Source organism: Photinus pyralis, unplaced genomic scaffold (assembly GCF_008802855.1).
Source record: "Photinus pyralis isolate 1611_PpyrPB1 unplaced genomic scaffold, Ppyr1.3 Ppyr1.4_LG3a, whole genome shotgun sequence".
NCBI lineage: Eukaryota > Metazoa > Arthropoda > Insecta > Coleoptera > Lampyridae > Photinus > Photinus pyralis.
Genome location: NW_022170509.1, coordinates 17,458,408 through 17,471,168, shown reverse-complemented (window position 1 = coordinate 17,471,168; position 12,761 = coordinate 17,458,408). Strand labels below are relative to the sequence as shown.

The window sequence follows — 12,761 nt, the reverse complement described above, 5'->3', positions numbered from 1 at the left end:
ATATATTAATCTTTAGGTAAATTAAATGAAACGCCCGCACGAATCTGAAGCTTAAGGGAGGCAATTCCCGAAAGTACGGCTGTAAGCGTGAAGCCGCGGAAATGTTATGCATTTAAAGAGGTTACAAAGAGTAAATGATCATGTAAACAGTTAGGGTCTTTCGGTCTCTGTTGTTGCCTTGGAATGCTCGCCAATCTCGAGCACGATGTGAAATATCGCAACAGATACACCTTCTGCTTTCAGCTGGCAAGCTGTTTTGCATGCTATAATGAAAATACATTTAGCCATTTATGCGGGTTGTGAGGTGACTCGATTTCTACCCTAGCGACCTGAACCTGTTAATCGATTACTAATGCACGTCCTTCTTTCAGTTCCTCCAATGCTGTGGATACCCCATCAACTTGTAGGAGCGCCGTTAGCTTACTCCGTTACCTTGGAGTGCTTCACGGAGGCGCACCCCTCATCTCTAAACTACTGGACCCGCGAAGACGGTCACATGATCCACGAATCCAGGAAATATCATACAGAAAATATCGTAGGCGTTCCGGCGTACAAGACTCACATGAGGCTCACTATCAACAATATCCACCAAACCGACTACGGCACCTACAAATGCGTTGCCAAGAATCCACGCGGTGAAACGGACGGCACTATCCGCCTTTACAGTAAGTGGTCCCCCATTCCATTGTTCGATCTTCCCCGGCCAGATAATAACAGACGGCGCGGCTCTCGCGAGCGGTAATTAAACTACGTAAAGTAATTAAGATTAGACACTGCAGTCGGTATCAGTAACATCTTAATATTTGGCTCTAAATGGAATAAATTATTAGTGCGGTAGTAAGCAAGCCGTTTAGGTGTCATAAATTACCCCGTTATAGAGCAATTTGCCATAAAAGTGGAATCGCTGGACGAAATCTTGTCATATATCTAGAAATCGTTAGAAAGTACTTCGTAAAGAAACTTGTGTACAACAATAACGCGGACAGATGGGAGCTCGTATTTCATTCCTTATGGATGGGCTTCTTTGAGACTGAATACCCTTGTACTTCATATTTTTAAAGTATATCGTGATAGGAACTCTATTTTTTATCATTCAGAGTTGCCAACTTCTCTTTCAACACATCAGTACAGTAAATTGGAATGACTGAGTGCAATTGAATTCAACGTTCCATTCGACGGTGGTCTCCTTGCAAAGGTGTGTAAGACATTTTATTGGGCTTCTATTGAGCTCTTGAAGTCTGACGTAAGCGTTTCCAAATTTGAAACTTAATCTCAAGTCCAAAAGATCTTCTACTATGAAACATAATTTTGCTTGTCTTTTGGTTCCATAAGAGGTGATATTCTGAAATTCTTCCAAATCCGTAGGTCCTATAGGGAAGTAATTCTCCTGTTGCCGAAAACCAATGAATTTCCAGCGTGAAATCTTCTTCCATCATCTTATCCAATTCGTATTTCTTCTTCCAAAATACAAACAGCAACATTTTCGTTTCAGGATACATATCTTGTCTTTTATTGTAATTAATAAGTCATCTCTCAAGTTTGTCTTTCTGGACTGGATTCAATTCATATGGCAGATCTTCTTTATGTACAAAATTCTGATCTGAAATGGCTGAACAGATTTTAATGAAATTGAATTTTAGATTCACAATTAGACCCGATCTGATAATAAGATTTTTTTTAAACTTCTTTTTTTGTTGATGGCGCACTCTGCTATTTCGCGTACCTATGAATACATACGCCAAGTCACTTGGTTTCCGATACCGTCAATATCGGGCGTATGAACTCGTGGGTGAACTCTAGTTGTCGTACAAAATCATACAACGTGCCGTAGTTGTTCTTTTGGACAGTAAGGTTCTTCCCACCACACGTCATTCTTTAGGAATCAATTAAGACCATCTTCCAATAAGATAATGGAAGAAAATCAAGTACCGCGAGACCCGGTTTTTGAATTTAAAACAAATTAAAATTGATAGGAAACGACTGGTTTTGCAGATTAATGTTTTTACCACCCACACGTTAGTAGGAGAGGTATTGTATTGCGGTAAAAAATGATCCCTCACTTTTTTACGGAAATACACGTTTTGAAGCACCAGGAATCCGAATCAAAATCCCGATGATGTCGGTCTGTCTGTCAGGTCGGTCGGTCGGTCTGTACTCTCATTTCGGATTAAATTATTGAACCTAGAAGAAATAGCTTTTGGGCGAATGGTATCTGTGATGACCACCGCAATTTTTTTATGATACAAACAGCGATTCGAAATTCTGAATGACAAAGATGCATAAATTACCAGTAGCAAGTCCCAATTCGTCATCATCACATTGAAGCTGCAAATGGTGCACAAAGTGGAAGCATCAGTCGGCATTTCAAGAAAGGCCTGTTGGGCGAAATCAAAAATAAAGAGAAATTGTTCTTCTACCTGGTATAGTAAACTGTTACCACCCCATGGCCGGGCCTCCATAAGAAATATTACAAGATAAAGTGTTTTGGGGCTGGAGCAGGGTTCCAAATATGCACAAAGTCGCTTTTCGGTAACGTTTTAAGTTTGAAAAGGGACGAACGAGACAACAAAATTTGGAAAATGGAAGTAGCGGAGCAGGAATTATTGAAAGTTCATAAGAATCATGCACTTTGTTCCAACTCTTTAAAATTGAGTATAGTCTTTGGTATGGTCTTAAAGTCCTCTGGTTTCCTGTTTGCTATAAATTCAATATGGTCGCCATCTTTATTGGTATATTTTTAGAAAGGACATATATCTCGATGGCATTCTTCTTCCTCAGCGAGAAATTTCCTGAACTGAGCACTGGTGCTGATACTGCTCACCACAAAGGATAATCAGGTGCTAAGAAATATAACGAGAGACCTATCAACTATATGTCTCCAAGAGAGTAATGGATAGGGTTTGGATCGGGGAAGACCTTTAAAAAGCTTCCAATTCATCACATCTGCCAACAGCCCCGAAGCCCTTCTGTTTTTCCATGCATCAAATAATTCGTGTAGTTCCAGTTTTTTCGGCAATGTGTGGTTGAAGGTAGAGAAATAAATTTCCTTCAAGAATCATCGACATGTATGGTATTTGTACTGTACTTCGTCAGTTCAGCTACCTACAACAGAAATGAAGTCAAATTTCTTGACCGAAGATTCAGATGTACGTACAATTCCTCTCCATGACAATCGTCTACGTCCTCTTTACCTTCTGGTAGGATTGGTGTAGACTTAGAACAACTCCTCTGACAGTTGGCACAAGCAATGGTGCAATTCCAGCCTTCTTGCACCGACAGTTAGCCCTGCAGTTGGTAGTAGAACAACGGTAAAAATGGCAGTAGCTGAAGAAATCACTCCCTCCAGAATGATGTGGTTGGAGAAGAGGTGATGGACACCTTCGCCCAGTAAGCAACACAGCTCCACCAGCCCCACAGGAATTTCTTTCCTACGACCCACTATTTTCGAGATATATCCGAAAACCGCCAAACCGTACCTTGACCTCTCTCTCTCTTCCCTCTGGCGGCACTAAAATCGCTCGGGACTTTATTACACAATCATCAGGGGACACATTCCCGAAAAAATTGGAACTACACGAACAATGACCTTGAATTTGATTGATTCATAACTATAGTTGCCATATTGGATTTGTCGCGATGGCTTCCCAAAACCATTATATCTAAGACTATACCAAGATTCGAAGACTTGGCTCAAAGTGCACGGTTCTTATGAACTTCCCCTTGGTTAGAAGAAGGTGTTAATTGAACTGAGGTGCGAGGAACGAGATACGTCTGGCCATATCGTACTCCCACCCCAAACTTGCCGCTTGGAGTCTCCTGGAGCCTTAGCTGGATATATTGAGTTGTGATTTTTTGCGTTACGTTCGTCGATCGAAAAATGGTTCGAACGCAACTTTTTTCACTGTATCTGATTATACATCACCATCAAACGCGCTACTCATTTTTCAAAGGGTCCCGGAGCTATAGGTTTTCCTTTTTTGCCGAGGACACAGCTCGCGATTTTTTTTGCGGCAATCTAACTGTCGTCCAATAGATGTCACGCCCCTGAAAAGTCGACCATCGCTCCGAGTAAAAAATTTGAAGTCGATAGTGAAATTCGTGGCAAATTGTTCGTGGGGAGGGGGCAGCATTTTTTAATGAGGATATAATATAATTGACGTGGGAAAATCGGGGAATTTTACGGGCTTGCGGAAACTGTTCCTGGGAGCGAATATTCAGGATACGAGTTTCGGAGGTTAAATTTATTGGAACCAGTGTTCCTACGTTTGAAGCAGTTTCTGAATATGGTGCAATTGTAATGTTTAGACCACAGTCCTTGAAATTCAAGAATGCTTGAAAGAGGATTTTTTTTGGGAGGCAACATTCCAGAGAAATCATCTCCTTGGGAGGTAAACTTTCGCACCAAAAATTACCTGGGTACAAATTTACGTGGGCTAGACGCGAACAGGTTTCTAGGAAAAGAAGTAGCAAACAGATAACAATTTACTGGGACAGGTGTTTTAAGCCTATATCCGTTGGCGAATATTTCGCTGGGCAAGCGTTCAGGGGTGAACCTCCTGAGGGAAAATATTCCGAGGAGGTGGAATTTACTAACGTGAGTTTTCATACCCTTGTAGACTTTTTTGAAATTACATTCCTATAGGTAGCAAATTTTGAGTAGGTGAATTTACCTCGGGGGGGAGGGGGCTGCGAGGGGGGTGAGATTAAATCGGATTTCTTACCATTTTTGTTGTTGCAAGGACTTCTTCTTGATGCACGTTTTGAGAATGGAATTTTTTTAGAGAAAGAGAGCTAATTTATTTGGAGATCATTCAGACCTAAGGGGGGCAGACAAACTCCACGTATCGGGCTCCAGAGTTATAATAATTAACAAGGCAGCTGTGATTACCCCACCGTTCAACCGTTTTGGTCAAGTCAAGTTCCGTTAAGTTCTCAAGTTACCCAGGACTCTACTTAATCCATAATTTCTACAAATCCATGTCCCTTGTATGCACCTCAAAGTATACCAGAGGAATGCCACGAAAGATCTTCAAGTACAGTATCAGATCATGGTCCTAGGGTCATTTCGTTTGCTGGATTGGTGGAAACCCCAAATTCTCATATAAAACATTGTGGAACAAGGATTTAATGCACTCAGTCAAAATTAACCTGGAAGTGGCAACTTATAATGAATAAATTATGCAAAGGATTCGATTATTACGTTAGCATGATGGCGTTTAGACCCGCTGCTTAAAGCTGTAGATCGCCTCTGATGACCTAGTCGCGCTAAGCTGCATTATGTAGCAGTACGATGTGTGAAGGACACCGGTAGCATGGTTAGGGTGTATACTGTTGTTAATTCGTGTCTACAACATCAATATGTTCTGCCACTGTATGCATGTAATTTGTAGCTAATTCGGAATGTTGATTTATTTTTTGTTTCATTTTCCCCACAATACTATGCATTAAAAATCATCCCCTACCTGCATTTATGGCTACACAAACATAACACACCCATACTCATTTGTGATATCGAGATTTAGTGTATTGCATTTAGATCATAGTTGTTGTACTCGCCGACTTTAGAGAAACCAACAACGCAAGTTTTTTTAAGTGACAGGTAAGTGATGTGCCTTTTTATTCTGTGTTCACCCTTCATAATGGCATTATTTCCAAATACATTCAGCTTCCGCGTTTGAATACGCGCCAGTACGTGAATGTGTAGAAACTCGATCGATGTGTAGACTTAACCGCAAAATTTCCACTATCGCATTAATACCCACACACACAAGCTATTATCAAGTTTTCCTAGGTACGATGTTTACACATCTTAGCACGCTTTATCGTCGGCCTACCACTGAACTGAGTCGTTTGCTACAAAATTAAGCTCTAGTTTTTCGTTACTGCAACACCACGCCGCCGTTCTTAAATGAAAAGGATTGGTGCAACAAAAACCAAATCCTCATAATTACATGCAAGAGTTCGACAGGTCGATGAAACTGGCTTATTAACCTGACTGTGCAATAAAATAATCGTTGATCCATCAAGCTTTTCCTAAACTATGTATTGCATCATGTTTGTAAAAAGCTGCTAATGTATGTGCCTTTTCTCCACGAGTTAGTTGATTGGAGCCGGTTTTGTTGCAACACGAAATGAGGCGTGAATGTGGTCACTCGTCGACTGATAGTATCTGTATAAAATGCATAATGGAAGAACTCCCATTAATCTAACGGAAAATGCTTACAGCGGTTTTTATTTGAGGTTAATTATATTTTGTGTTCGAAGGCGTTAACAAGTAAAATTATATACGTTATTATCTAACTGAAAATGTACTATGCATAAGCAAACGTAGACGTCATTACGCGTTCCGCTATATGTCGCCACTCTTTTTATCCATTGTGAACGTTGTGTGTTAAAGTTTCCGTCTCGATCTGCAGCAGCCGTACCGCTCACCCCATCTCTGTCTATGTTTCCCAGAGGTCCCTTTTCATCTCATAACGTGACAAGATTCACAAAATAACACCGTGCTCAACACGTGTCGTTTCTATAGCAACAGCTTGGCCCATCGTCCCGCTACTTGCTGACTCCTCTCGCTCGTTTCAAAGATCATTTCAAAATAATCCAACAAATGTGCTTTTTCACTTGAAAAATTGCTGAATTATTACTACGGACCATCTACGAAACCGGCTCCTTCTGAAAAATACAGTACGTACCCTGTTCCGTTTTACTTGACAGAATGTTAACGTGAAATTGAAATCTCCATAGCTCACTTATTCGTGTATCACTGTCAGTAGCGAAATCGTACAGTTTAATATTGCGGTAAATGATAGTAATTAATGAGCCCGCAATCACTACGTACTTGGCCGTAGTTAAACGTTTCATATATTCCTTACCTAATATACTAACGCCCCGTGGTTATACATAAATTTAAAGTCGAGGCAAATTGACGCATGTATTTGTCGTAGCTTCTTCACCTCCGACGACCTCTCCAAAGCCGACAACTACGGAGACTCCCAGTCGCATGAAGGACATCTGGGGAAATGGGGACTTCAACAACTCCGTCTACGGAAACCCATCTTCTCTCACTGTCCACTTCTCGGACAAAGGTATAATCATAAGCATACTAACATATTCATGTACCTACAGTGGCAAAACAGAAATATTGATGTTGTCGTGACAAATTTAGACAACATCGATATTGTAGAAAATGCGTAAAGCACGTAGTGGATTAAAAATAAACCCTTAGCGTCAATCACAATCACGTGTCGTATCCACTAATATGACTAATCCCGCTCGACCTTTGTGTAATACCTCTACTCTCAATTTCTTGCTTTAATCTCAGAATTTGAGACGTTATTTAATCTAGAACCGGACTACCTATTCATGAGTCACCTCGTATACCTCTGACAAGACGGTTAATTCGATAATCTGATTCGACATCCAACTTTTCCACAATTCAGCCGCTCGGATCGCTGGATTCAATGCTAATTATATTGGAACGCAAACGCGTTCTTTCTTTGCTCACCCTATACACCATTATATGCATAAATATAAGTTGTTAATTTTCACGTTTTTTTTTTCCTTTTTGAAATTTCATAACGATTTGCAAATATTTCGGTTTTCTGCGCTAACCAAAAAAATGTCACGGAATTACAATAATTCGATCCAAATTGACATTCGTATACTTCAAAATCGTTTACATTAGTGCACAAACGTCAAGGTGTAAGGCAAGATTTGTTCTACTTTAAGGTAGATAAAATTTTATTATGTTAAAGTTAATTTTCTCACGCTTATTCTTGGATGCATTTTATAGACGTGCCAACATCATAACAGTTCCGTAAAGGTTGGTAGAATCTAAATAAACCCTGTAAAATCTGACGAATGGTCATAATTCTATAATTTCTACTAATTGTGGATTAACGAGTGAGTATCGTTTTCGCGCACATTGATTGACCGCACGAATTTTGTTAATTTGTGATGCTGAATTATAGCCATTTAACTAAATCCTGAGACAATGGGAAATCTTGAAGTGGGTTAAGTGTGCTAACTGGCTTACAACGCTCGGTATAAAAATGTAGAGAGAGAGAAATGCTAGGAAGTACGTACTTAATAGGGGGAATGTTCATTCCAAAAGCAGTGCAGAACAACGAAATTCTCTTAAAGTTGTTGCATTTGCATATTTTGTAAAGTTTGTAAAAAATGCCCCAAGGCGGTTTTGTCTATCTTGTAAACTAACGAGAAGCGATCATTCTACGTTGTATCGTATAAGATGAAAAAGAGAAGGAAATATAATTATCGCCCCCGTTGAAAGCAAAAACAAAAAATATACCTGGAAATGACGCCAGGCAGTTTTTTCACAAAAATCTCCTCTAAAGATCTTGAAAAAGAAGATTAAATTAAGTGAACAAAGTTTTCAGTTGTATCTGCTGTTTGAAATAATCAAAAATATCCATTCTGGCCGTAAGGTTCCCCCAATCACTTAACTCCTTCGCCAATAAAGGAAAATTTACCTCCTTTGCCATGAGATTGTTTTGTGATTCACCGAAGGTCTTACTGAGGCCTCTTCCTAGTTGAAGGTATGTCGATAAGTACTTCAACGAATTGACTTCAGAAAATCCGATTTCACGAGGATCGCGCGTAGAAATAACGAATAAAATCCGAATTCATTTTGAAATTCGGTCCAGAAATTTGGTATTGCAATTGAATTATCGTGTGGTGCTCGACCAAAGACCTATCCTTCTTCCAATGGCAGGCCCTGAGGTTTCCTGCCAACGAACGAACTAATTCAAACAAATATCGCCTCTTCCTCTCCAAAGATTCTGCATTTTCTCCACTTCTCCTTCCCTCTCTACTCATTTCGGAATCTGAACCTCGCCATTATCTTAATATTTTGTCCTCCTTCCCGTAAGTATTTCTTCTTAATATTTTTTTTCTCATGTAGAAACTAAATACGGTTGGGTTCAGTAGTCAGTTTGCATACTTTTTCTTTTTCCACTCTGTCAAACGCAATCAGTTTTCCGCTCTTTTTTCTAATTCCTTTTGCACCAATCTTTGTAGTACATATACCTATTGGCGCGTGCGGTCACTACACCACCCACAAAACACCTTTCTATCTGGCTGTAAACAAAACAACCTTTATATTTAGAATTGTTATTATTTTCCTTGTAGACGTCCGGCTCCCGCACATTGAAAAATCTTAATGTTAACTTCATTTAACAATTTGGGGGACGCAGTAGCCTCGATCAACTTTCGAAAATCCCAAGGAATTAACTACGCAAATTTCATTAGCAGCTGAAATGAAAAACTCTATCCGCGTCGCACAATGGGTTCGAATAAACACAAAATTTATTCCAAAACACATGAAAACATACAAAATCACCGCAAGAAAGAGACGCTTACGAGGTTTCTTTGAATAAATTACTCTACACACAGGCGGTCGATAAATAAAATAAGAAATCTGAAAATTACTTAGTTATTTTCTTAATAATCCAAGATTTAACTCAACACAAATGCTCACATCTCCTGAACTTCACTTTGCTATATAACACAGAATTCGATGACAAACAAACTGGCTTGATGAATAAAATGACAAAATTTAAGGTGATTGTTCGGACTTTTAGTTAAAATTAAGAGAGAACCTTAACAAAAGACTTCACTGTAGCACACTGTTTCCTTTTTCAACTCGACAAAACTTTACCCGTAATCGAACAACACACGTTAAACTTCTCACAAAACTTGCTTCTGCACAGACTTATTTAAAAAAAACAAACTGGGTCTTCAACAAGACAAATAGGCCTGACTGCCTTTAATTTAGTGTAAACAAATTTACACGCTCTTTAACCGTCGCGAAAACTAACAGCAGCAGCGGCCGCGATTACTCATCTCCAGTATTGAAGGAAACACCACTTTCACCAACTAATCCATCCTTTCTTCAAATTAATCGCTAATCAACGACGAAATGCACTAAACGTCCCCACTTCTCCACTATGAAACGCGCAATTCTTCGAAACACCTTATCTCTTAATAACGGTGATAAAACACGCGCGTTAATTAATTTTTGCCTGATAACACTTCTAACAGCTTATCTAAATCGAATAACAGCGATCAAATTTAAACAAGAAGTTTCTAAAAAGAAAAACAACACCGAGATACAAATTCTTATTTCGTAAATAATCCCCCAGAAAACATTTTTATTATCTTATGTTGGTGAGAATGTTAGATAAAGAAAACATGATGGTAGAGTTTCTGTCTTTATCTTAACTTACAACGAAATCGTCTATTATTTTAATAAATTGTATGCTCATATACAGGATGTGTCGCCATTATTTTCGGTGATTAGACCGAAATAGCGTCTACGTTACATTTACACAACACTATACAGTCGATCGCCTGATTTTCTGTATCCCATGTGCGTTTCCTCCAACATCCTCTTCTTTCCTATTTTTATTTCTAACTTTCAATATACCATTGCGTATATTGTGTACGCCATCCTCATTATCGTGATTCCCCTATAATTTTCCATACAGTCCTCATCTTTTCCTTGAGTCTAGTTATGGCGAAAATCCAAGCCGCATTTCCTACTTCATCCCTCCCGAACGCTTTCTCAGTTTCTTTAATTGCTGCTCAATTTCTCCTCTTGTTAACCCAATCTCTTCATCTTGTTTTTCTTATAGTGCCTTAATAAAGTAGTGTTTCCAGTCCTCTATTTGTATTTCTCTCTCACTTGTTCTATTTTTTTCTTTTCTTCCATCCTCCTTTCTTTTTCTTTATTCTGTATCTGTTTGTCTCTTCTGTACACTCCCTGTCTCACCATTCCTTTCCATTATGTCTCCCTTCCCCTTGATTTACGAGTTTCCACGTTATTGCCTTTTTAATAATCTCCTTCATTTTTTAGCACTCTTGTCCATAACTGCATCTCTCTTCGTCTTTACATCATCCCTTTTAAACTCATTCCCATCGGTAGGTGATCCGATTCTCTCCTACCCTTCTATTTCTTCCAGTATTTTCTTTTACTAATTACCGAGCTCGCTCTTCCTCCCATGTATGTGCCCGTCCCTATCACAATACAATAATACTTCTTCCTCTTTGGTGCATTCTTGATTGGCATGTTGCATTTTTTGACAGAGGAATATTGTTAAATTGCTGGGCATAACTAATAGCAGTGTTTCTAGGTGCATTTTCAAGATATTGGGTTTTAGGGTGTTCACTCTGCGGTCCTTGCAAGACCCGAGTGTAGCTAAATTTGGCCATAATTTTTCCTCTTGGATCAGTGAAAGTTTTCAGTTGAACTAGTGGTGCTGGTGACACAAGATGTGATTTAAAACAAATCTGTGGATGCGCTTCAAACGCGTACAGTTACCTCCATACAATTCGACCACCTTCTCGATCTCAAATGAGCCTGTCGAATGAGCGCCAAGTTTCCGTTTAAGTGTCACTGCTATCCATACCAAAAGCACTTATTCTAAGGCTTGCTGTCCGTGAAACTAAGATAACTTTGAATTGTATTGAAAATTGCATTTGCATGTATAATTGAATGACAAAAGTGTAGATATAGCGTTTACTGCAAGAGCTGCAGTCTGTTCAAACACAGACGAGGAGATCATTTTGTTAGCTCAAATATCACAGCGCGGTTTGGTGAGAAAAGTGCCTTTTTCTGTGTGCGATATTATTCAACCCCCAAATGCATCAACACCTTTATTTTCCTAATGGGTTGTGTAAATTCAAAGTATCAAAGGCAGTTAGCGTCTGCATGAGGCAGTTTATAGGAAAATACGTGGGAATCCTACTTCTGTGATATGTTTTTCCTTCCTGCGTATGGCTCGAGATCTGAAAGTATTACTCCCATTTGTGTTTTAAGTGTGCAATCAATACAATCACACAACTCCATCCAGCAATTAACCTTTTTAATAAGAAAAGTAAAAAGAATTTCATGAATATTTCATGATTTTAAATAGAGTGTTTTTAGCTTTTACAACCGAGACTAAACGATGTACCTACACATCGCGAATTTATGTAAATTTCAATCTGAAAATTAAAACTTTCAACATAACCACGTGAAACATGTGGATTGGTTCTGACGAGGTTGCAAGATTAACATTTATTTATGGCAAGTTTAAAACGGAAATTAGCTTTCGAGTTTACTTCTTTATTTTCATAGCATAGCCAAACTAAGATGCAATCTTTCCCTATTAACATATCGATTAAAATATCTTTCCCCGTTACAACTTGGGCTTATTGGCCAAATACATGTATTTATTCGTGCAGCAAACAATTGTTACGACCACCAGAAGAACAAATACCTTCCAAGCTCCGTAGGGTAAGTGAAACTGTAAATATAAATTAAACACACAAATGTAACAGGAACGTAAAGTTAAAGTGCCGCTATTCGCTACAAATCAGATTTTGACTTTTGAATTAGGTAATAAGAATTTTACGTTATGGTGGCTCCATTTACCAATAACTAGGAAAATTAGCCTCATAGGTAGAGATACTGACTCCAAAAATAGTATTTTTAGGCAATCTTTTGTTTTCGTGTTCAATATGTTCTTCACGATGTGTGCGTATTCAATTGTGTTCGATCATTAGTAGTATTGTTTTCCTTGAAAAGTTGAAATGCGTAGGTAGGTAGAGCTTTGTTTACTGGAAAATATCGCCATAATATGGCATAAATAAGGTTGAGGACGTCACGTCACCCATGTCAGCACTTTTGACCTTTTAAGTAACAAAAATAAATAAAAAAACAAGTCTTGCCGCTCACCATTGAAGTGTGGTATTTTGTACTT

The 12,761-nt window shown here is 38.8% G+C and overlaps 1 protein-coding gene across 1 annotated transcript in view; it reads left to right on the top strand.

Annotated features, from left to right (window-relative positions):
• Positions 1 to 12,761, top strand: part of LOC116165828 (lachesin-like) — a 58,906-nt gene that overhangs the window by 23,965 nt on the left and 22,180 nt on the right. The window contains exons 5-6 of the mRNA XM_031480515.1: positions 372 to 665; positions 6,945 to 7,085. Coding sequence (XP_031336375.1) covers positions 372 to 665; positions 6,945 to 7,085 — 435 coding nt within the window. The remainder of the gene's footprint in view (positions 1 to 371; positions 666 to 6,944; positions 7,086 to 12,761) is intronic.